We start from the raw sequence: 26402 nt of genomic DNA, 5'->3' as shown, positions 1-26402 counted from the left end.
AAGCCATGTAACTTTACTTGAGTGCACATTTTCAGCACTTTTTTTCAACACTGTTTATAGGTAGATTTTAAGGCTCTATTTGACAAGTAGATTCAAGTAACAGTAGTTGGTATTTATTGTGTATTTGGATAGGGACAAATACACAAACATGGATGAAACATTCAGTAATCCGATGCAGGTATCACAGTGTTTATGTCCGAGGCTAATTCGACGCACCGGACCCCAGAAGTGCTTTTAAAACTGTTCACTGAAAATGTATCCAGAGAATCTAATATCAAAAGATCATAAACGTACATAACTGTGGTCCACTGTAATTCCAGCCCTCATGGTGGCTAATAGAGCGATGGGGAACAGGTGATGCGCACAAATCTAAGCCGTATTTGCGTAATGTAGGCTTTATTTGTGTAATTAGGTCTTGCGCGCTGTGTACTTTTCACCAGGGCCCAGTATAATTATCTTATGTCACTGGAGTTCACCAAACCGGAGCTGTGCCAGTGCGGATTATTTGCTGTTGTGGTGAGGGAGAGGGGACCGGTGTGAAGTGAAGGGACGCCTCTGCCAAATACTGCAGTCCGCAAACATCAGCTTAAAGTTACTCCACTCTTCTGATCACTGTTGATTCAAAGTAAAAGGTTTTGTTTTGCTTTGGGGAAAATATCTAATTGCGATTTCACGACAAACGCTTGTGTTTAGACGGTTTAATAATGCGATTTTATTCAAACTTCTTGCTTTAAATGTGTCCAGGAGAAGTAGCGAAAAGATTTAACTACAGGGTCAGTCACTTTTGTGCAGAGTAAAACTGGATATTCTGTTTGAGGAGGAAATTATTGTGTTTAAAAAAAATTGCACCCTTCGTGACTTTCTGATTGCGTCCATTCTAATTGTGATTTTGATTCATCTTGCGGTCCTCATGTTGTTTCCTTTATGTTTTGTTTGCATTAGCTTTTGCAGTGTTGTCTACAAATTATTATTAATTGCATCTACAAATCATTATTATTATTACTCATGTTTGTTTATTGTTCCGCCCAATGTTCCAGTGACATTTTCACATTATTATCATGTTTTGGTTTAACTAGAGCTTCCAATGCCAATCTGGGAGGAAATCTAATGTTTTAAAGGTTAAATTTAAACTCCCAATGCTAAATCGGTTCTCAAGGATAATAGTTAGGATCAGTTTTCTTTTAGGTCTTGTTCATAGGTTCATGTTTGGGGATAAATAGCTTTGCTGTACTTGTCTTGGTCTGTACTTGTCACTCGTTGCTGTAAGGTTTATATAGGGCAAGTCTCAAGATTAGGGGACGGCTACAGTCAATACCGCTTGGGTCAAATTTCTCTTTTATTACCCAGTATAAACAACTACAATGTTATCTTATTCTTTTATCCTTATAGGGCTGCTGAAGTAGTATCAGTAGTGTCAGTATTATCAGTATTATCAGTAGTGTCAGAAGTGTCAGTAGTATCAGTAGTGTCAGTAGAGTCAGTATTGTCAGAAGTGTCAGTATTATCAGAAGTGTCAGTATTGTCAGAAGTGTCAGTATTGTCAGAAGTGTCAGTATTGTCAGTAGTGTCAGTATTGTCAGTAGTGTCAGTAGAGTCAGTATTGTCAGTAGAGTCAGTATTGTCAGAAGTGTCAGTATTATCAGAAGTGTCAGTATTATCAGAAGTGTCAGTATTATCAGAAGTGTCAGTAGTGTCAGTATTATCAGAAGTGTCAGTATTGTCAGAAGTGTCAGTATTGTCAGAAGTGTCAGTATTTTCAGAAGTGTCAGTATTGTCAGAAGTGTCAGTATTATCAGAAGTGTCAGTATTATCAGAAGTGTCAGTATTATCAGAAGTGTCAGTATTGTCAGAAGTGTCAGTAGTGTCAGTAGTATCAGTAGTGTCAGTAGAGTCAGTATTGTCAGAAGAGTCAGTATTGTCAGAAGAGTCAGTATTATCAGAAGTGTCAGTATTATCAGAAGTGTCAGTATTGTCAGTAGTGTCAGTAGTGTCAGTATTGTCAGAAGAGTCAGTATTGTCAGAAGTGTCAGTATTGTCAGAAGTGTCAGTATTGTCAGAAGTGTCAGTATTGTCAGAAGTGTCAGTAGTGTCAGTATTATCAGAAGTGTCAGTAGTGTCAGTATTATCAGTGTCAGTATTATCAGAAGTGTCAGTATTATCAGAAGTGTCAGTATTGTCAGTGTCAGTATTATCAGAAGTATCAGTATTATCAGAAGTGTCAGTAGTGTCAGTATTATCAGAAGTGTCAGTATTATCAGAAGTGTCAGTATTATCAGAAGTGTCAGTATTATCAGAAGTGTCAGTATTATCAGAAGTGTCAGTATTGTCAGAAGTGTCAGTATTGTCATTAGTGTCAGTATTATCAGAAGTATCAGTATTATCAGAAGTGTCAGTAGTGTCAGTATTATCAGAAGTGTCAGTATTATCAGAAGTGTCAGTATTATCAGAAGTGTCAGTATTGTCAGTATTGTCAGAAGTGTCAGTAGTGTCAGTATTATCAGAAGTGTCAGTATTATCAGAAGTGTCAGTATTGTCAGAAGTGTCAGTATTGTCAGAAGTTCAGTATTGTCAGAAGTGTCATATTGTCAGAAGTGTCAGTATTGTCAGAAGTGTCAGTAGTGTCAGAAGTGTCAGTAGTGTCAGTATTATCAGAAGTGTCAGTAGTGTCAGTATTATCAGAAGTGTCAGTATTATAAGTGTCAGTACTGTCAGTAGTGTCAGTATTATCAGAAGTGTCAGTATTATCAGAAGTGTCAGTAGTGTCAGTAGTGTCAGTAGTGTCAGTAGTGTCAGTAGTGTCAGTAGTGTCAGTAGTATCACTTGATGGTGTTTTAGGTGAACTAAATTTCTATTAGATCATAAGGATTTACATGGGACAACAACAGAAAGGAGACATGAGCTTGGTAAAGATTTGGTATTTTTTGGTATGTAAAAACATGATTCACAGCTTCAGTCTGTCTTTATATAAATACATTGTTTCCTCGTACATTTTTCTGCATAAACAGTAGTTTGTGCATGAACGCCCGTGCAGGTGTAGCCTTGTGAGTGCAGTTTCAGTCACACACACAGAGCTACATAATAGTTTTCAGAGCTTTTGCCAAACCCCCTTTTTAGTTGAGTAATGATCATCAGGCCATGTCTTTAGTCGACCAAGAATTTCTTCAGCTGCAGCCCTAATGTCCCAACTAAGTTAGTTGTGTAATGGAGAAATTGAGGCGCATAGTTGAGAATTTGTTTATTTCTTAGGATCCCCATTAGCTGTACCTGAGGACCAGCTAGTCTTTCTGGCATCCTGTATTTAAAGAAACACTTACCTCTTTATGAAATAAAATTTGTTATGTTTTAAAAGTAGGGGTGTAACGATATTCAAGTTTCACGATACGATATCATCACTGTATGAACCTCACGGCACGATATTTATTTTGATATCGTGGGAAAGCTCACGATTAGGGATGTAACAATATCCAAATCTCTTGGTTCGATAATTTCACAATATACATCTCACAGTACGATATTTATTACGAAATTTTGTGGAGGCCAACAAAACTGTTAATATGCAACTTTTTCCTCTTAAAATGCCTTGACAAGACTTAATCCAAAGAACTAAGACTTAAAAGTGCTTAGAACTGTTATTTCTTCTTGTAGTCTGCACTGAAATGGAGCAAAGGATCATGGTCTATGCTGCACCAATAACTCTTTATTTAAGCAAAGAGACTTGTAATTCGATATATTGTGATGGTCCACGATATTACTGTGAGAACTTGGATGATATGATACAATATAATGATATTTAGTTTTTTGTTACATCCCTATTTAAAAGCTATAACTAGTATAGTATGACTTAACACTTACCCAGCCCTAGTAAACATTACTCATTTGTTATCATTAAGAAGTTGCCGATACGATTTATACCTCGATACATATCTACAATACAATATATTTCAAATCTATTCGATACAGTTCAACGAAAAATAAAGGCTAAATCATGGCTGTGATACTGAAAGTTTTTGTTAAACCACTTTTTGTGCAAAGTTAATATTAAACACAAACCCATTTTAATCATCAAAACAGTGAATATGATAAATGTGTCACATAAATGAGTTTCCTTCCTCGAAACAAGCAACAAAACTGTAGCTCTATAACAAAATAATTTAGTAAATATACCAAAAAAAATATTCTTGGCGATATATTGATACAGCAGCCCATGATATCGATACTGTATCATCACATTAAACGATATTTTGATATTTTTGCACAACTCTAATGTTTGCTGTCCCAGTAAAGAAAGCAGACTCATCGCAGTGTAAACTGGCTCACTCGCCGCTGCTCTTACATCTGCTGCCTGCTACTGTAACGTGCATCCCTGCCTGCTCTAGTTTGCCCGTTAGCTCGTCGGTGTTGTGTAGCGGCCTCGTGCCCCGTGAGCCTGCCGTTATCTACCTCTGCACACTTCATATCACTGCTCTGTCAGACCCAAGAGCAGCAGCAGCAGCAGAGGGGACAGTGTGTTCCAGCCTCCGATAGCGTGCCCTCCCAGGACAATGTCACTCTTCGCAATCTCAATAACTACCACCGCTAAGGGCTGCAGAGCTGTCAGAAGTTTCGAGACCGTACAAAATGGCCCAACCCGCCCCGCGTGCCTCTCCTGGTTTATTAGTATGCCGAGACCATGAGCTGCTGGCAAGGTACAGGCATACGGGCAGACATAACAACTCAATACGATCTGTTTACAAAGAGGTAGACGGATACGTGCACAACAGAATGCATTCAAATCAGAGAAAATGGATGCCTGAAGCAGCTGGTAGAAAGCAGAGATATGTTTTTTCTTTTAATGTGCTTAGTGCTGGAGTCGACTACATAATTCTTGTTTGACTAAAGACATAAAGACGATGGATTAGTCGACCGAAAAAGGGGGGCGTGGCAAAAGCTCCCCAAACTGTTGACTATCTCTGACTCAAACTGCACTCATAAGAATACAACTGCACAAACAAAAGCATAAAAAGTACTAGGAAACAATATAAAGACACATTAACTTTGTGAATCATGAGTTAAATCTGCTTTTTTTTTTTTTAACTTATGGGCCCAGTCAAGCAGAAGTAAACAGCAAGGCCAAAAATTCAAGTTAATGCATCTGATATAAAAATGTATTGAACAGATACATATGTACTCTAGTTTATGAAACTGTTTACCTTTTTTCTGTATCATTTTTGGTTCTAAAGTTACATACGTTTTAAACAGACCATGTATGAAACATGGAACAAAAATTATTTCCCAAATTTCAAAGACCTGCAAAATCATGTAATAAAACTGGATGTATTTCATCATATCTTGTGTTATTCCATCTTTGAACTGTTGATGAAGGTACATGATTAAAAAAAAAAAAAGTATTTAAAATGATAAAAATTTGCTTGGAAGGACTGACATATTTTATAGAAATAGTTTCCTTTCATTTTGAAGTAATATTAAAGTTTTCGGAAGAAAAAAGCGACAAATTATGTAAAATCCTGCACCTTCTACTTGCTTGAACAATTTTCCCTCTGTTACTTTTCCCTCTGTTACCATGACCTTTCTTAATAAAAAATCTCATGACTCAAAAAGTAAGAGGTTTTTCAACCTAATCTTGTACCATATGGTAGAAAACTATATGAAGCAAATATTCAAACCAGTTTGTTAAGGATATGTAAGTGAGAACCACTAGTTATCACTGTTTGTATTTATTGAACAAAAAGTGCTGCATATTTCATTCCCTCCGTTACCGACATGAGTTTTTAAATTTTTTGTCAACAACTTGAAAGAATATCACAGGTTTAACTTGACCCTGTTGGAGTGTAACTCTTTCCTACATTCTGATACTTTACTTATTTCAATAGTCCCTCTAGTTACTGAATAAGAGACATTTGAATGTCAAAAATCTGCCCGTTTCCCTCCGTTACCACTTGACCGGACCCTTATAATACTCACAAATACTAAATTGGCTCACTAATTCCTTTCTGCCTTTTATCAGTGGAATCCTGGTTGACCAACGTTTGTAAAGGCCCACAGTCCTGGTCATAACATTGACACAGTTTTAATGTTTTAGCCCTTATGAGACCTTTTTCTATGTTAATTATTAGGGGTGTAACGGTACGTGTATTCGCACCAAGCAGTTTCGGTACAGGACGTTCAGTTCGGTGCAGGGCTGTGCACGAGTGAGTTCGCGCAATTTGTGTGTGTTTACATTCCACCACTACATGTGCAGCTACACGGAAGGCTCGGCTCTTTGATATTCACGAGGGAACTTGTCCGTGATTGGGGTGGCAGTGTTTCCCGCAGCGTTTTATTGTAGGGGTGTAACGATATCAAAGTCTAACGGTATGAAACTCACGGTACGATATTTATTGTGATATCGAGGAAAAGCTCACGATATGGTGGGAATGCTCACGATTTGAGATGTAACAAAATCCAAATCTCTCTGTACGATATTTTCACGATATAAATCTCACGGTACGATATCTATTGAGATATTTTGTGGAGGTTAATATGCTACTTTTTCCTCTTAAAATGCCTTTACAAGATTTAAAAGTGCTTAGAACTGTTATTTCTTCATGTAGTCTACACTGAAATGGAGCAAAGGATCATGGTCTATGTAGTTCCCTCTGTCTTTTTTTTTTTTAGCTGTTGCTGCACCGTAATTCTTAATTTAAGCAAATAAACTTGTAATTCGATATATTGTGATGGTCCACGATATTATTGTGAGAACATTAACGATACGATATCACGATATTTCGGTTATTGTTACATCTTTACTTTATAGTTAGCGCGGCCACCTGTTTTTTTCTGGCCACAAATATAAAAACTGAGTAAAACTTCACCCTGGAGCTGTTAGTGCTGTGCTTAATTTTTTTTTTTTTAAAAAGTTTTGTTAACTTTTACAAGGAATTTATTTTTTCCTAATACATTTGTACATTTCTTCATACATTTGTTGATTATTTGAGAATATTTTATTTAACTTATTAGTATTACCTAGCAGCATTTTGCATTTATTTTATTTTTCCATTTTATTGGTTCAATAAACACAAATGGTTTGGCATTTTGTTCTCATACTGTACTGAAAATGAACCAAATGGTGACCTCAAGACCGAGGTACGTACCAAACCATGATTTTTGTGTATCGTTACGCCCTTACTAATTATAAATAAACATCATTTTTTTTAAAGAAACTATGTTGTGTCTGAATACTGCAAAGTTAGGCCCTTTCTTCTTCTTTTTAGAGTCTGAAATGGCTCAGGAAGTAGTATTGCATTATTAAACCTCATGTGTGTTGCATTTTCAGGGCCGTAAGTATTTTTGGTTTTGCTGGTGGCTTTCTAAACTACTTTAAAAAGCGGGTATGTCATTGTCACTTCCCGGATGACTGAACTGTCCGCAGCACTACACCCATCCTCTTTGCGCTGTCTTTTAAAACAGGTCTTAAAGTAAGCATGGAGTGAAACATAAACACAGCGCTGACATTTAGTTTAAAGAAAACACAAGCCTAGAGGGCCGCGTTCAGATGGTGGTAGTCCTTTCAACATTGTCCGCTGCCTCACATGATTTGTTTCACTCACTTAAGACCTGAGGGTGAGTGTGTTTTTTTTCCTTTGACCTTTATGTAAATCATGAGAACAGGCTTGTGACCTTTCAGGACCTTCCTCCATCGAGACCACAGTTCGACATCACAGCCGCTCCCACATGGGCTTTTCACGTTCTTGCAATCAGCTGTACGTTTTCAAATCCTTATGCACGTTAATTTTTGCTCAGACTAGGAATGTTAGGAGTGCGTGTGGGAATATGAAGTAGCAGAAAATGTTGTCATATCATTTTTTTATGGCCTAGATCAGGGGTGGGCAAAGTACGGCCCGGGGACCATATGTGGCCCTTTAATCTCTTTAATCCGACTCTCGCATAACAACGACAACTACGACTACTGCGACTATGACGACCAATATGACTACGACGACTACTACTACAACTATGACTACAAGTACTACTACTACTACAACAACAACGACTACAACTATGACTACAAGTACTACTACGACTACTACGACGGCTACTACGACTATGGTGACCAGTATGACTACTACAACGACCTCAACTATGACTACAAGTACTACTACGACTATGACTACTACAACTATGAAGACTAAGACTACTACTACTACGACGATGACTACTACTACGACTACTACAACTACGACTACGACTACTATGATTACTACGACGACTACTACAACTACGACGACGATGATGACTACTACGGCTACGACTACTACTATGACAATGGCTACTACTACGACAATGACTACTACTACGACTACAACTACCATGATGACTACAACTACTACTACGACGATGACTACTACGACGACGACTACAACTACGACAACGACTACTACTACGACTACTACAACTATGACTACTACAACTACGACGATGACTACTACTACAACTACGATGACAGCTACGACTACTTCTACGACGATGACTAGTACTACGACTACTACAACTACGACGATGACTACTACTACAACTACGATGACAGCTACGACTACTTCTACGACGATGACTAGTACTACGACTACTACAACTATGACGATGACTGCGACTACTACTACGACGATGACCTGGACTACTACTTTGACTACTACAACTACGATGAAGACAACTACTGCGACTACTACGACTATGACTACTACTACTACTTTCAGTGTTTTAAATGTCATTTCAATAAAAGGTAAATACCGTTGGACGTGGAAGACAGATATTTTGTTGTAGTGCTTTAAAATTATTTTCAATTTTGGGATATTTCCATAACCTGGGATATGTTTTCTGCGTGTAATTTTTTTCTCTTATGAGGTGGATTACCAAAAAATTCCATCCATCTGCTCCTGGTCCGGCCTTTCTGGCAAATTTTAGAAGTCTGTGTGGCCCAAGAGTCAAAAAGTTTGCCCTCCAGCCCTGGCCTAGATCGTTGTTTTGACTTGATCTTAATTCAAATTTTCACTCACGCTGTCTTTTTAAGCATCACACTGTCTTTAAAGAGATATTTTAACCACTACATTTAATTAAAATTGTCTCCTTGAAGGGTTCACATTTAACAGATAAGAGCCTTTGGTCATTTTGTTAAATCCTTCACCGTTCAAGTACAGTATTATAAGGGCTCTTAATAATGCTCCATTTTGTATTGTGCTCTACAAGCTGGATAAGCCTCCCTGAGCACGACTCTGTGGGCGTAAGCTACTTAGCCACAGCTGCCCAGGGGTAGACTGACTAAAGCGAGGCTGCCGATGGCTAAACTGGTCCGACCGCCACCATCAACACATCACATTAATGCTGGTCAAGGCATGGGTGACGTGTCTTGCCTAAGACGTCAATGGCAGCATTAAGGAAGCATTTAGGTTTGCTCGATTATGGAAAAAATCTTTCACAATTATTTTGGTCAATATTGAAATCACGATTATTTAAACGATTTTTAAAATTTATTTACACAATGCGTTTATTCACTATTTCTCTCTCAAAAAAACCCACTTTGTTATTGATAATTTACAAGAATCAGAACTTCGCACATCAATTACTTGAGATGATTGCGTTGGAGGAGAGGGAGCAGCCCAAGAACAGGGAGAAAAATCCCGCACATCGTCTTACTTGCAAATTGTGAGATTTATTAGGACAAACCATGCAACATTTCGGCACTAGGCCTTCGTCAGGCAAACATTGATAATTTACGCAAAACTTTCAAATTGAAAATAAGTATAGGCTACAAATATGTATCTTTAGAGCAGTTTTGCGATGTATAAAACATAAAATGAATAAAATGAACTTTGAACAAGAAATAAGGCATAGAAAAATGTATCTAAAATAAACTATATATCCAGCTGTTCTACTATCTCTACATTTAAAAAATAAAATAAAAATTCTCCTTTTTATATAAAAAATATCCCAGAATAAGCTTTGTTAAGCTTTATAAATTATTTCAACTTGTATGAGTTTAGAGATCGTTTGACGCACAAATCAAAATTGCGATCAAAATTCAATTAATTGCACAACCTTGGAAGCACTGATGCAGCTTTTTCAGTTCAGATACAGATTTCAATACTAGGGCTTTAAGTATCTGCAGCAGTATCATATCGTCAATATTGGGTATCGGCAGAGACTGATTACAGCTCTTATTTCCTCAAACAAAAACGAAGCAATACAAAACTGCAAAAAAATGTGATAAGTATTTATAATTCATCTCTCAAGAAACCGCAGAAACGGCTTTGTTTAAATAAAAGCTCAAACATTCTGAGAGTTTCTGGGCCGACTACTACCAGTAAATATATCAATTTATCATCGTCCAACCAGGATTTTGGCTGAACTTGTATTGGAAGCCGATATTCGATCCAGCAAATATTTCAGTATTTGCACCGATATCTGAAATCATCTGGATCATTGCGTTGTTTTGAGTTGGGGTTTAACTTAGAACTTTTTTTTTTTACCAATTCATACCAAAGATTTCCATTGAGCCAGTGTGTCACTTGAGAAACTTTGTTTTTTTCTTCTTCCTCAAGGTCTTTATTTGTCCCCTCTGGACTTCTTTGATTCCACATAGTTAGCTGTGATAGATGATTGTTTGTTTAGACCCGGAGGCTGTGTGTTTTACTCTGGTCCCGGGGGCTGATCTAGTGTCTGGATCTGCCCCATTTAGAATGAATGCCGGTGTTGATGAATGTGTAGACTCCTGCATTTGTGCTGGATAAGCTATAAGCAGCTATTCATAGTATATGTGTTACTATTCTGAAAGCTTTGAGATATGCTGGGTGCTGTTGTATTATTCATGACCTTTGCATTTTTATGAAAGAAGAGGGCTGGAAATAGATCTTTCCGAGGAAATCTTAGTTGTTTTTTTTACTGTGTTGCATCTATAGAGCAGGAGGTTGTCGCAAAACACACAATATTTATTTTGATATCGTGGGAAAGCTCACGATAGGGTGGGGAGGCTCATGATTGGGATGTAATGATATCTAAATCTCTTTATTTTCATGATATACATCTCACAGTACGATATTTATTGCGAAATTTTGTGGAGGCTAAACAAAACTGTTAATATGCCTTGACAAAACTTAATCCAAAGCACTAAGACTTAAAAGTTCTTGCATTTTTATGAAAGAAGAGGGTTGGAAATAGATCTTTGATAGGAAATCTTAGTTTTTTTCTTTGTTGCATCTATCTATCTAGAGCAGTAGGTTGTCTTAAGTGTCGCAAAACAGATACTAATCAATTAAGGTGTGCATTGCCTTGAGTCTGACGATATGATACATATCATGATTCGCATGTCATGATATATTCTGCAGGGTAGCTGCGGGGTCTTTAAAAGGCTTTAAAAGGTCTTAAATTTCATGTTCCTAAATTAAGGCCTTAAAAAGTCTTAATTTTAATCTTATTAAATCTTTAGTTATTATAATTTTATTATGTCCAAGTCTTATTTTTTTTCCACAAAGGTCTTAAATTTCATTAGCCTATTTTCTTGTATCCTGAACCGGGCTGCAGTGCAATGTTAAATGGGGGGGAAAAGTGAAATCACCTAATTTAGAGTATGAGTACTTTGTCTTGTTAGAATGTTATAAATTATTTTTTGGCCATTTTACAAGCAATGCATATGACTATAAATGAGTTCTGAATGAGTTTTTATAATAAAAGTATTTTTTGTTATTTAAAGCAGTGAGTAATGGTCATAATTAGAATTAGATCTGGTGTTTTTCGCTCGCATAATGGGTGCGATGTTGGTCTTAATTTTTATTTAAGTGGTCTTAAAAAGGTCTTAAAGTCTTAAATTTGGGGTAGTCAAACCTGGGGATACCCTGTCCCGATACTAAAACAATTGATGATATATTGCAATTTATCAATGATTACTTCTAATAATGCAGTCAACTACACCTTCAAAAGAACACAATTGTTTGACATAATTTATTATTTTTTAAAATCATGAGCACAGTGAATATAACTTATGAAGTTTTGTGAAAAATATTATTTACAAAATCGATTCAGATCCATTTTCAGTTGATTTGAGAATTGTCTTTTTTTCCCCTTACACCTACTATAATCAATACTAAAACTAGTTTCGATAAGTAGACACTAATAAATGACAGAAATGAACCTTGAGCTGCATTAGAACAAGCACAAGATCATATAGACTAGTACACGCCCATGGACCACTGTGGAACCTACCTGCACCACTGCGGGATCACACAAATAAAAGACCACATGGAAGAAAGTTATATGATTTAAAAAGAAAAAACAAAAACAAAAAACACATGCACAAAATAAAGTGTTTTTCACTATCATTTTGGTATCAGAATCAGTATTCAGTCAATTCCTCAGTATCGAAATAGTTTGAAATTCTGGTGTATGATTCTAAAGTCCATGGTTTAGTCTAAGGGTGGGCAAACTTTCTGACTCATGGGCCATAAAGGGATCTAAAATTTGACGGAAGGGCCGGACCAGGAGCAGATGGAGTTTTTCGGTAATCCACCTCATAAGAGAAAAACATACCCTGGGATACATAGAAAATAGGAGTGTGCAAAAATATTCAAATATCGATATATCGTATAGTTTATTGTGATGATACAGTATCGATTTCATAGGCTGCTGTATCGATATATCGCAGAGAGTATTTTTTTGGTATATTTTACTAAATTATTTTGTCACAGTTCTACAGTTTTGTTGTTTGTTTAGTGGAAGGAAGTTTGTTTATGCGACACATTTGACATTTTCACTGTTTTGATGATTAAAATGTTTGTGTTTCATATGAACTTTGCACAAGAAGTGATTTAACAAAGACTTTTAGTATCACTTATCACTTCTAGTATCATTTAGCTATTATTTTTATTAAACTGTATCGAACTGATTTGAAATGTATCGTATCGAATTGTAAGCTCACTGTATCGGGATATGTATCGTTTCGTGACCTGTGTATCGAGGCATGTATCGTATCGGCAACTTCTTAATGATACCCAGCCCTAGTAGAAAACAAAGACCATGTTATTGAAATGTCCCACCTTTGAAAATAATTACAAAGCATTACAATAAAATATGTCTTTCAAGTCCCAGGGTGTTTACTAGGGAGGGGCATTCGATGAAATTTTCTTAATCGATCGTCGGAAGAATTAACAATCGATTATCGATTAATCATTAATGTTTTTATATTAAAATGATCATCATTATTATTACTATCTGCACTACTAATCTGCATAAATAAATTCAACTTTACGACATATAAACCGTGAACCGACTCTAGAGCCACATCAGCCCGTTTGACATTATAATGTGTTTAATTCTGTTTTGTGCAACTCTCACAGAAACGAAAACTTAAAACCACATCGCTAATTTACATAAACTAAGTGAAGATAAAACTACAGCTCTTGTGTCGCTGATGTGGTTCAATTTCTGTTGGATTAAAAGACATGACTCAGTGGAATACAGGTTAGTGTGACCAGATTTGCGTTTGTCAAAACCAGGACACCGTACGGGGGGAGGGAGGTGGGGACTCGTCTTCGACATTGAGCGACTCTCACCTGGTAAAACTTTTTCCCACTGGACACAGAAACATATGTGCTGCTTTATACACTGTGCACATGGACTCACACTTGTCCCGAACACAACAGAAAGCGTGGAATTTCTTGTACAAGTCATCGTTAAATACACATTTGTGCTTCGGTACGTTGCAGACTGACCCACTGTTTGTGTCTCGCTCCTTCTGATGCAGAGACACATGTACAGACCTGTTTGGTCACGCTACACACAGCAACCTACATTCAGTTTGTCGATTAAAATGAACATAATCGATGAAATTCTTAATGATCAATTATTGATTAATTGACTAATCATGCCCATCCCTAGTGTTTACTATTTATTGAAATGACTTTTAAAACTGAAAAAACTGAAAATGACCATTATTATTATCATTACATATGGGGCCTTAGTTTTCCCGCCCCTGGTTTAGTCCAAAGAAATTAAATTCTGAATCAAATTGGAGAACTAGAATGATTTGGACTATGTTGGTGAAACAGCTGTGATCCTTAGACATAATTATCTTTTTACGGAGAATATTCCCAAAAAGAAATCCAAAAAAAAAGTCCAGTGAGACAGTTTTGCGGTGAAGAAGACATCTTGTTATTGCCACTGCTGGAGATGGCTTAGGTGTCCTCTGTGAACAGGAAGTGAGGGTACAGTGTGCACGCACTCAACAAACACTGAACAATAGAAGATTGGAAAAACAGCAGCGGGCCCGAGCCTCTATCTCAAACAACACGGTAAATGTGAGCTTAATGGATTAATTTTGAGATAAATCATATTAACAGATTTCCTTTGTAAACACGTACCTTATTTGCTCTTTATATTTATCTCATCAATGCAATCTTGTTTTCGAGCAACAGTTAAAAAGCGCGTCAGAGAGCGTGAATGAATGGACAACCGCGATTTTAAAACTTTACAGGAAAAGTGTCCGCCACCTCCTTGTCTCTGTGAAATTGTCATGCTGTGTAGAGCTCTGGAATGAATGAATTATGCGTTAAATTTTGTCGATTTTAATTTATATTTTGTCTCTTATATATACAGTTAGTCGTAAGTGAAATTATAAATGCAAACTTGCCGGTCATACGCTGCTTTTCTTTCTTGGAGTACTGTCATTGTATTATAGGGTTAGACATAATAAGTAGGGGTGTGGAAAAATATTGAAATATCGATATATTGTATAGTTTAATATGATATCGTGGGCTGCTGTATTGGTATGTCACAAAGAGTATTTTTAGTTATATTGTAGTAAATTATTTTGTTACAGTTTTGTGGCTTGTTTAGAGGAAGGAAGCTAATTTATGCGACACGTTTGACTTTTTGACTGTTTTGGTGATTAAAATGTTTGTGTTTCATATGAACTTTGCACAAGAAGTGGTTTAACAAAGACTTTTAGTGTCACAGTCATGATTTAGCCTTTAATTTTTATTGAACCGTATCGAATCAATTTGAAATATATCGTATCGAACCGAAAGTGCACTGTATCGAGATATGTATCGTATCAGCAAGTTTTTAATGATAACCAGCCCCAATTATAGTGACTTTTTACTTTAGCCTAAACCCTTTCAGTCCTGATACTACTACTACTACTAGTACTATTACTATTACTACTAATACTAGTACTACTATTACTACTAGTACTACTTCTGTTACTGCTGCTACTGCTACTACTATTACTACAACTATACTATTACTACTGTTACTACTAGTACTACTACTATTACTATTACTACTAGTACTGCTACTACTATTACTACTACTAGTACTGCTATTACTACTATTATTACTACTATTACAACTACTATTACTATTACTGCTACTACTATTACTATTACTACTAGTACAACTATTACTACTACTATTATTACTATTACTACTGCTACTATTACTCCTACTACTACTACTTCTTTTACTACTACTATTACTGCTACTTCTGCTACTATTACTACTACTACTACTACTACTAGAAACCACCTACGTTACATTTATAGAGTTGTGTTTTAATTGCTCAGTACCTTTTTAAAAAGAAATTCATTCTGAGAAAAGTCGCCTTGCCGTGGATCTGACCTGAAACCTCTTGCGACCGGGAAGATGGATAAGGAAAAGTTCCAGGCCAAGCAATAATGAATCCATTAGGGATGGGACGAGATCTTGCGCTACAATATTTCTCAAGACAAAATCGCCACAAGATTGCGCACACATGGGAAATTATCTTGTGAGATTTAGTTTCCATGTGTTTATATTTGGATTGGACAAAAAGGGGTCAAGTACTAGTTATACCTCTAGAGAAGCTGTAGTTCCGAAAAGCAGTGCTATAATGAGACCAAAATTATTAAATAAAGCTTGTAAAAAAAAATGATGGGGCCAAAATTGTGAGTTGAATTGCCCAAGTTTTTAGTTATATTTAAACTAATAATATAAATAATATTGTCAGGTCTTGTTCTCATGGACCCAATCTCTCGTCTTGTCTTGTTTTTGGGGAAATTATATGTCGTCCTAAATCTAATATCCATGGAGAGAAGTAGGTGACAGATCCTATCATAAAAGTTACATAGTGCGGCTTTAATTAAACACCACTGACCCAACCAACGTAATACGACCTGCTGTAACCCCAACCTTTCTCTTGCCCCCCTCTCCCGTAGACAGTGAGCGGGCCGTGGACGCGTGAGCCTGAGCCATGAGTATCGAGATCCCGGTGGGGTTGACGGAGCTGCTCCAGGGCTACACGGTGGAGGTGCTGCGGCAGAGGCCCACGGACCTGGTGGAGTTCGCCGTGCAGTACTTCACCCGCCTCCGAGACACGCGCAGCCAGGACGGAGGCGGCACGGGGGCAAAGAAGGGCGTGGTGTTCGACGGGGAGCCCATGCAGACGGAGTCCAACGGGGAGGACGACGACGACGACGACTCAGACTTTGAACGTGAGTACGCGGGAATAATGTACTGGTACGTTGCAGTGACGTCACGCTGGGGGTGTTGTACATGAGTTACGATGGTGGAAAAGCACTGGCAAAACAGTTTTAAGATCGTCTGAGAACTCTTGTGACTGTCGTTTTACGTGTGGGTCATTCAACGTCAGATCTCCGAATGCTCCCGCCCGACCAACTCAGATTTAACTGAAAAAATTTTAGGAGGTTCACACACTTTCCAACAAGAAAACTCCCAAATTTTAGCTCCCAACTCCTTATAGTTTTGTCATTAAAAGATATTTTGTCAACTCTGCCCTGACCTGGTTTTGAGCAGAGTTTTACAAGGAGCCACATTCAGATTGCTGTAACTAAAAAACTATTTAAGGTAGGTCCTTCAAATTTTCAAGGGTTAAAAGTTGTCAGATGTACTTGTAGAATATGTGCTTTTGATTTATCACAGATTTCTGGGGGCTTGAATTTGCTCGAAAAATTTACTCTTCAAAGTTGAGGGCATCTTTGAAGGACTGTGGAAAGTGCAATTTCAACGACAGAGGTTTGATATTGAACATACACCATCCCACACAAGTTGTGTACTTTATATTTTAAAACTGAACCTCTGTGATGAACGCTCTAGAAGATATTAAGTGTTAAAAATTGAAAAAATAAATTGGTGCCATCTTTACCATGTTATACCAAAAAAAAAAGATAGCACCCACCAACATAAAATGGACTACATACAATAGACTAGTGCTGGGTTCCTTTACAACACATCATTTCTAAAATAGATGTTCCTACAAGAGGATGCCTATATACAATTCAGGAGTGTTACACCAAAACATCTGAAAGTTTCCTCAAAGAGTTGAGATAATTTACAATAGTTGAGTTTAAGCTGTGTGTCAAATATTCAGAGTGTTTTCTCAGCTTCGCCCTCATAGTCCATGAATGTTCTGCATGTATGTGGACACCACATGTTCAAAAATTAATTTAGCAAAAATAAGGCAGAACACATCACAAATTTTGGATATGTTAAAAAACAGACATCTAGTCTTTCTAAAACAGTCCATTTTATGTTGGTGGGTGCTATCTTTTTTTTTTTTTTTGGTATAACATGGTAAAGATGGCACAAAATGTATTTTTTCCATTTTTAACACTTAATATTTTCTAGAGCGTTCATGACAGAGGCTCAGTTTTAAAATACAAAGTCCACAGTGTGTGTGGGAAGGTGTATGTTCAATATCAAACCTCTGTCTTTGAAATTGCACTTTCCACAGTCCTTCAAAGATGCCCTCAAATTTGAAGAGTAAAATTTTCAAGCAAATTCAAGCCCCCAGAAATCTGTGATAAATCAAAAGCACATGTGTAAAAATCCATATTCTACAAGTACATCTGACAAATTTTAACCCTTGAAAATTTGAAGGACCTACCTTAAATAGTTTTTTAGTTACAGCAATCTGAAAGTGGCTCCTTGAACAACTCTGCTCAAAACAGGTCAGGGCGGAGTTGACAAAATATCTTTTAATGACAAAACTATAAGGAGTTGGGAGCTAAAATTTGGGAGTTTTCTTGTTGGAAAGTGTGTGAACCTCCTAGATTTTTTTCAGTCAAATCTGAGATGGTCGGGCGGGAGCATTCGGAGATCTGGCGTGGAATGACCCGCGTGAGACTTGTGTAACAGCACAAATCATCTCATCTGTGGTAATTTCCACTAAGTCAGCTCTTTATGGTCAGGTTGTGCTAAAAAAAAAAGATCAGATTAAAGTCTAATTTGAGTAACAGAGCTTCAGATAGAGCAGTGCTTACAGTTAGCACCACCCCCCCAGGAAATGTTGATGACGTCAACTGCAAAGTATCAATTAACTCATGCTGCTACTGCTGATGGTGTGGTTTTTAAATTTGAGGTTTGACTAAATGCGTTTCTATGGTCCAGTGTCAAAAGAGGTGGTATTACACTTTCTGTGGGGCATTAACTGCTAACACATAACATCCATGTTAAAGGGACAGTTCAGAATTTTGGACATAGGGCCTCATTTCCTCGTGAGCCAGAGTGTTGGAGACGTGTGGAGACACTTTTTAAAATATTCCATCCAGTCCTTATATTTGCAGAGGTCACTGGTGCTAGACTAGTGCATGTCAATGGCCATAGTTATCCTGCCGCTAAAAACAGTCTTACCCACTCCACAAAACACACAAAGCAAATCTATTATTACACCAGACTGTCCATGTGAATGTTTGTGTTGATAGAATAATTTTAGAAGTAAAACCAACCTTGCATTTGAAGGGATTTATCTCTGAGCAGCAGCAGCGAGTTGTACTTCCTGATAGAAAGCTTGGCAGCGGCGGACTGATATATGAGAAAATAGTCCCTCAACATGTGACGATTCATGCGATACAAGGTTAGTTTTATTCCAAACATTATTCTATCAACACAGACATTTACATCGACAGTCTGGCATAATAATAGTTTTGCTTCGGGTGTTTTGTGGAGTGGGTAAGACTGTTTTTAGCGGCAGGATAACTATGGCCATTGACATGCACTAGCCTAGCACCAGCGACCTCTGCAAATACAAGGACTGGATGGAATATTTAAAAAAGTGTCTCCACACGTCCTATGTCCAAAATTCCGAAGTGTCCCTTTAACTTCTATTGTTTTGAAAATCCTATATATTCCAAAAACATATTCACTCTCTTTTCAAAGCGCTATCACATTACAGTAGTTGTTTATTTCACTAATAACGCGACTACACATCAGATGAGATTTGTGAAGTTGTAGCACATTGTTTTGTATTGTGCTTTTGTGTATTTACGGAAAATTTATGTGTGGAAGCATAAGTGACATAGATTTGTGAGCAGAATCTTACAGCTAATCATGCGGACGGTTCAAATAATGCCCAGCAGAGATCACTAAATTATTCAAACATAAATAGATTACATACCATACCTCTTTCAGGCATGTTTTTGACAAGGAAACAACATTATAACATGGTAGAAAGTCGCTCTTTAACAAACATGGTCAATAAGACTCAGTACAATAAGAGAATTCTCGGTAGGTGTTGAAATAAACAATTATTCGTTCTTTAGATGTTGAATATTGATAGCTTTATAATGCAATTTCAAAATGAATCCCTATTACAAATGATAATTGGTGTCTGCTTTATGAATCAAATTGGACTGTGTTTTGTATTAAGGCAAAACCTTCTGAATAGTGCAAAAATGTGTCTCTAAATATAAAGCAGCGGCAGCCGAATCAGACCCAGACAGCAATTTTCTACAACAATTGAGATAAATGATGTAGATGTAGAATTTTCAGCCGTCTAATATTAAACTTATGGAGATTTTGAGACGCTGACTTTCATTGTGACGCTAAAGGTTGTTTTAAAGCTGTTTTGTTACATTTTTATATTCATTTTCATGTATTTTTAAATCAATCTCTCATCTGCAGTTGAGACTTTACTGCATCTACTAAACAATAAACTTCTCGAGTCCTGTCTCCTTTAGCTGTTTTCACTGTAGACTGTTTAAAATTGGACTAAGTGAGTGTGACGTCACCCACAGCGTTTGGCTCCAGTCTAATGAAGCTCACGAGGCTAAAAATTATAGAAGAGCATTTGGAGCCAGGTCAATATTAGGAAACGAACTTTAGTTACCTATGAAATGGCAAAATACAAACACCAGGATCGTGTAGAGAGGGTTCAGCGGAACATTTTAAGACCAAAATGATGAGGCTCACTGCAGCACTTACACAGAGGGGCAATGTAAAGTCTATTGGAAATGGAGTCATTGGAGCCAGAAAATCTGTTTATCATTTGTTCATTCATTTTTCAAAATAAAACCAAAAATAAGAAAACGAAAAAACAACAATTTTCTTTATTATTTGTCACCAAAACCAAAATGTTTCCGTGACTTCCGTGACTGCGATGCTGGACTTTTGTGCTGCATACGGACTGAACCAGGACTACACTAGGTCCGGGACCAGACCGGGACTGAGACCAAGACTTAGAAATGGGACCAAACAAGGACTGAGTCTCGGACCGAGACCGGGAACAGAGACCGGGAACAGAGAACAGAGACCGGGAACAGAGACCGGGAACAGAGACCGGGAACAGAGACCGGGAACAGAGACCGGGAACAGAGACCGGGAACAGAGACCGGGAACAGAGACCGGGAACAGAGACCGGGAACAGAGACCGGTGTAGTTCTGGTTCAGTCCGGCATCGGAGTCACGGAAGTCATGGAAACGGGAAACGGCCATTATCCGTTTTTTCATTTTGGTTTTGGAGACAAATAATGAAGAAAATAGTTGTTTTTTCGTTTTATTTTTGGTTTATTTTGAAAAACGGATGAACGAATGATACACGGGTTCTGGAAGTGTCCCCATGCTCACTTCCTATTTGGAACGTGGCAGCTAGTGGGTTAACTTTGTCCATTTTTACATCTACAGTCTTTGGTTTTCACTTTTTTTTTTACCCTCTTTCATTTGATTTTGCCAGTATCACGACCTCTGACTGTTGACAAGCGGGCATATGACGAGAGTAGGTTTTCACACCATTTAAAATCCTGATAGTTGATAGTACTTCTCTCTATCTCTCCTCTGGCCTGTCTCTTGTTCCACTCAGCTGTCGGTGGTGCACATGACCACGGCTTCCCGGGGCCGTCTCACAATCACACAGAGCTCCTCACAGTCAAAGTCATGTGTCTGGGCCCTCAGCGCTACACTCTCTGAACCCGGGCACTTTTCAGAACAACCACCAGTCTCCAACGCTTATTTGTTTAAAAAAACGAAGATCTAAAATTATTCTCGCTTCAGGTTGAAATGGGTTATAAAATTTGTAACTATTTATAACTTTTTATTATATTATAAGTTCACCGAATCCAGCAATTTGTTTTGGTTCACTATTTTTGACTCTTATTGTAGGGCTGTTATTAACAATTAGTACCGTATTTTTCAGATTATAAGGTGAATTCTCTCGTCTGTTTTCATACATAAGGCGCACCGGATTATAAGGCACATTAAGCGAAACAAACGGAATGAATGTGTTTTATGAATGTGAATTAGGGTTGATAATTTAAATTTGTTTTTTGTTTTTTTGTTTCCTACGAGGACTTAAATATACATTGAGTAATAATGTATTTAATGCAGTTTGCGCACATTTATTTACATTTTAAAACCACATGCAGTAGCCATAATGCTCCGACAATCCATCAAGCAGTGCGACTTCGTAGTTTACCAAAGTCGTACTTAAACATTTTGACAGATTTTTGAGCGCCGTGTACCACATAAAATCAGTTCGAGGTCAGTAAACGCAACCGGAATTAATACATAAGGCGCACTGTTGATTTTTGAGAAAATTAAAGGATTTATAGTCTGAAAAAATACAGTAATTAGTTGTCAGTTAGTCAAATGATTATTTCTGTTGTACATTGATCAAATGATGGTTGAAATGTGACTGAATGTGTATTATTGATAAAAAATAAGATATATTTTTTTGACGTTTTGATTGTGTAATGCCACCATCTTTGTTTTTGTTTAGTTTTTTTAAATATTTGGAGTACTAACTGCTAACTCACAACATATTTAGATCATGATTTTATTTTATTTTTTTATTAGATTTTTTTTTTTTTTTTTTTTTTTTTTTAGATTTTTTTTTTTTTTATTTACATTTATTTTATTTATTATTTATTTTTATTTTATTTTGGGCAAGTAAGAAATCTATATTCTTTTACAATACATATAACATTAATGAAAACATAGCAGAAATAACAACAACACAACAACAAAAAATTGGCCCAAAAAAAGGAGTCGGAAGAAGAAAACTTATTTAATCTCATCCCCCTTTTATCTTTTTGTTTTTTCCAAAAAAACAAAAAAACAAATTCACTCGCCCTTCAGCTAATAAAAATAATGTGCATCGTGTCAGGTTTGTGAAGTCGTAGTGTGTTGTGTTGTATCATCCTTTTGTGTATCATATGCACTGTGTTTTTACTAGAGTTTGTAGTTGACCAGTAGATTGTTGCAGCTCTTATTATAGTTCTTAACAATTTGCCGTAGTTTATACAGTATCTTATGTTACAAATTGAGATCTAAAATATCTATCTTCAGGTTAAAATATGTTGTAAAAATTGTCTCGTTGCTTTTTATTATAGCACAAGTTGGAGGAGTGCTGTTTAAATGATCTTTTTGTTACCTCTGGCATGCGACACTGAAAGCTGGGAGAAAAGTTTCCTATTTGGGTGGCTGAAAACTGCATTTGGACTGATTTTGAACAATGTTTGTGAATGTTGGCACAGAGTTTTCAGTGTTTCAATTAGATTTTATTAAGATTATGGTGGTACAAATTAATTTTATTTGATTTATTTAATCTCATTCAGTTCATTCTCCTTTTCGTTCTCTTCCTTTCTGTCCATATTTCATCTTTTAAACAGTGATTTTTAATCAGTGACAACTGTAGCCTCTTTTTTTTCTAAGTTTATGATAATACAATGAGCAACAGTGTCTAATTTTGTTATGCTGATATATTTTCCACATTATTTTGGACTGTGGAGGAGAATTTTAGACTCTGGGGAGCCCTGGAGTCTCCTCTATTAATGATATTGAAAGAGAGTTTGAAATTTTAGTATTGTGACTCACACGTTAACTCAGGCAATAGATAAATACAGCCAAAGAGGGAGGGCATTTGATGTTAAAAGCTGTGCCAGAACACTCTGAAAGTAACAATGCAAAGTTACGCCATTGACTTGTTTATTTCTTATTTCTATTTGTCTCTTAAGATGAAAATTCACATCTGGTTTTGCGCACGATTCAAAACCACTGTAACACAAGTGATGAATGTTTTACTTTATTACATAACGGCCAATACAAAGTCAAATTCCAATCTTTTGACTTTTTCCTGTCGGCTCCACAACTTTCTCAAACCTTTTAGTGCATCATAGCGAAGGCATGTTTCCTAAAATAGACTTGAGATTTCTGGAGCTGAACCAGGCCTGGACCGAGACTGAACCAGGTCTGAAGGAAGGACTAATCTCAAATAATCACACAAGAATAGAAGTGATCTCAAAATAAAACTGGGCTTGAACTGCGTAAAGGTCCAATATCGTGAGCTGTAAGTCATCAAAAACATACGTGGAGTTGCTTTTTTTTGTTTCATTCACACATGTTTGAGTAATGTTTCTTTCCAGCTCCAAAACTCAACTTGAAAACTCCCAGTGCAGGGTAGCCGCGGTGTCTTAAAAGTCTTAAAAAGTCTTAAATTATGTTGTCCAAGTCTTATTTTTTTCACAAAGGTCTTAAATTTCATTAGCTTATTTTTTTGTAAACTCAACCGGGCTGCGGTGCAACGTTAAACGGAGGGAGGGAAAAAAACAACAACTTGAAATCACGTAATGTGAATGAACGTCTAATTTGGAGTATGCCCAAACAATACTTTGGTTTCCCTCACCGGCGGCAAAGAGTCAACAATCAGTAGAGTGGAGGAAGACGTTGGATGGATCATGGGGAAGTGTAAGTTTAATCCAAAGTAGCTCTTTGATTCTAGATATAGTAATTGGTTGGTCATGATTAGAATTAGATCTGGTGTTTTTCGCTCGCATAATGGGAGCGATGTCGATCTTAATTTTCATTTAAGTGGTCTTAAAAAGGTCTCAAAACGACTTAAATTTGGGGTAGTCAAACCTGGGGATACCCTGCAGTGGAACAGAGCATTTTTAACAGCTACCTTTTTTACCGTATTTTCCGGGATTTTAGACGCACTCTTAAGCCTCTAACCCTGTCAAAAAATGACTGCGCACTCCACAATCCAGAGCGCCCTATACACGAATCCACTCGGGTGTCCTAGTACGACTTCAGTAAACTACAAAGCCGCAGCGCATGCAAACACACGGAGCAGACAGCGACTGCGCAGCGAAAAACACCCACAGCCACACTCATCACTACACGAGGACGGAAACGGAGGAACGAACCGAAAAAGCGAGTGCAATGTGCCACTTCTAGACACAAACTGAACAACTGAGTCACTGCGAACACGCCGACAATCCGTTGGTCCCAGACAGCACCCTCCCTACACGCCACAACTGAACAAAGCCCAGAGTCACCGTGAACGAACAAACAAACAAAACCACTCACCCATCACAACTGTTGTGTTTCGTTTAATGCACCTGATAGGCGAGTTTCATTGTTGACAAAAGCGCGCGTTGCATGCTGGGAATTATTTTGGTAATTTCGGCAGCAAGAAACACTAATTCAACATGACGGACGGAGCGAGGAAGCACGTAAAGGGTATTGATCCCGGTTATTTATCCACTCTAACGGCAGAGGACCTAAGACCATTTGACCAGAAATTGGTCATAAGCATCGATGGAGCCAAATCACCCTTTTCAACCCCGACAAAAGGTGGACCAAACCAAATTTCTGGTCAGAATCGCCAACTACCTGGACAAATATTCACTTGGGCGATATCCACAATGACTTGGTGGAAACTCCTGGGCCATTCACAGCAGAAAAGATGAAAACCTCCAAGAGTCTCGATGTGTTGTTGAACTTGTTGGAGTCCACGGTTTGTTAAAATCTTCTACGTTTGCTCTGCGAATGTTTGAAAGCCGTTTAATTCACCGTTAGCGGTTCTTTTCACTCAGAATACGAAAAAGACATTTTCCTTCTTCCGTGCTTCTATTTGTGCATCCGATAATGCAGCAGGAATTTACCATTATCGGGGATAAATACGCGAGGTTACGCACTGTGTTTGACGCTATCCTGTTTCTTGCCTCCGACCAAAATATTTCCCAGCATGCAACGCGGGCTTTTAATAACAATGACGTCAGCTGAAACTCGCCTATAGTCCGGGGCGGTTTATTTGTGAAAAAAGTTCAAAAATAGACCATTTAATGACAGAGCGCCTTATAATCCAGAGCGCCTAATAGCCCGGAAAATACGGTACCTTCTTTTTGTTCAGTAAACCGTATTACCACGACATCACAAGTTGGAACAGAGCGTTTTCAGTTCCGGAGAAGAACACAGCCTAAACATGCAGAGTTTGTGTGGTAAACATGTGTGAATTAAAAAAAAACCCCAGGCTTGTTTTTATTTATTTTTTTCATTTTCATTTATGTTTTTATTAGAAAAGGTTTGCATCTTTACACTCTGTGGTATTACAGAAAGATCAGATTCCTTTTCAGACTTTTTCACAAAAACAAAAGTAAATTAAAAATAATAATAATAAAAAAGGGAACAAACTAACTAACAACAATGTGAGGTGGCCAACTTGAAAGCATTTACCAGACATTTCAACCCTTCAAGAAACAAATTTGGTGAGCACGGTGGAGTCGGTTTACAAAACATTTACAAAAAGTCAAATCAAAATCAGCCCGAAAGGGGGATACAATCTGGATTATTTTTTTCCCAAATCTTATAGAATTTTTCCCTTTGTACTCTTAGAGTGTATGTCAATTTCTCCATTTTATAAATTTCTAAAACTGTACCAAACCAGTCCTCAAGTGTTTGGGGGGTTGGATTTCCTAGTTATTGAGTTTTTGCTGGCCGCTACAAGTGCCTGTAGTAGTTTCATATCCCCTCCTCGGTCCAAGATTGTGTTTAGACCCAAATACATAAATGAAAAGTCATCAGGAAACTGAGCAGCAAAAATACCGTTTGGAGCTTTATATATTCCAGACCAGTAATGTCGTAGTACCGGGCATTCCCAAAATACATGAAAATGGTTTGCCTCCATAGATTCACATTTCCTCCAACATTTGGCATTTGCTTTTTTATATTTACTTTGTTGAGGGATCTTAAAGAATCTTATGATATTTTTCCAACAATGTTCTCTCCATGTCAGTGAGCTAGTGGAAGTCCACTGGAAACTACAAATGCTTTCCCAGCTTTCTTTCCAGGCTTGTTTTTAATGAGAAAACATAACATAGATCAGAAAATGGTGT

The 26402-nt window shown here is 37.3% G+C and overlaps 1 protein-coding gene across 2 annotated transcripts in view; it reads left to right on the top strand.

Annotated features, from left to right (window-relative positions):
* The window catches only part of prkar2aa (protein kinase, cAMP-dependent, regulatory, type II, alpha A), a 125911-nt gene that overhangs the window by 5003 nt on the left and 94506 nt on the right, over positions 1–26402 (top strand). Inside the window, exon 2 of one of the 2 annotated variants that reach the window (XM_020933948.2) lies at positions 16215–16490. In XM_020933948.2, the coding sequence (XP_020789607.1) occupies positions 16250–16490 (241 nt within the window). In that variant the 5' untranslated portion in view covers positions 16215–16249. The remainder of the gene's footprint in view (positions 1–16214; positions 16491–26402) is intronic. The other variant, XM_020933947.2, reaches the window with a different exon arrangement.

This window comes from Boleophthalmus pectinirostris, unplaced genomic scaffold (assembly GCF_026225935.1).
Source record: "Boleophthalmus pectinirostris isolate CB_2022bp ecotype Guang Dong unplaced genomic scaffold, ASM2622593v1 HiC_scaffold_8, whole genome shotgun sequence".
In the NCBI taxonomy this organism is placed as follows: Eukaryota; Metazoa; Chordata; class Actinopteri; order Gobiiformes; family Gobiidae; genus Boleophthalmus; species Boleophthalmus pectinirostris.
This window is presented reverse-complemented; position numbering and strand designations above follow the sequence as displayed.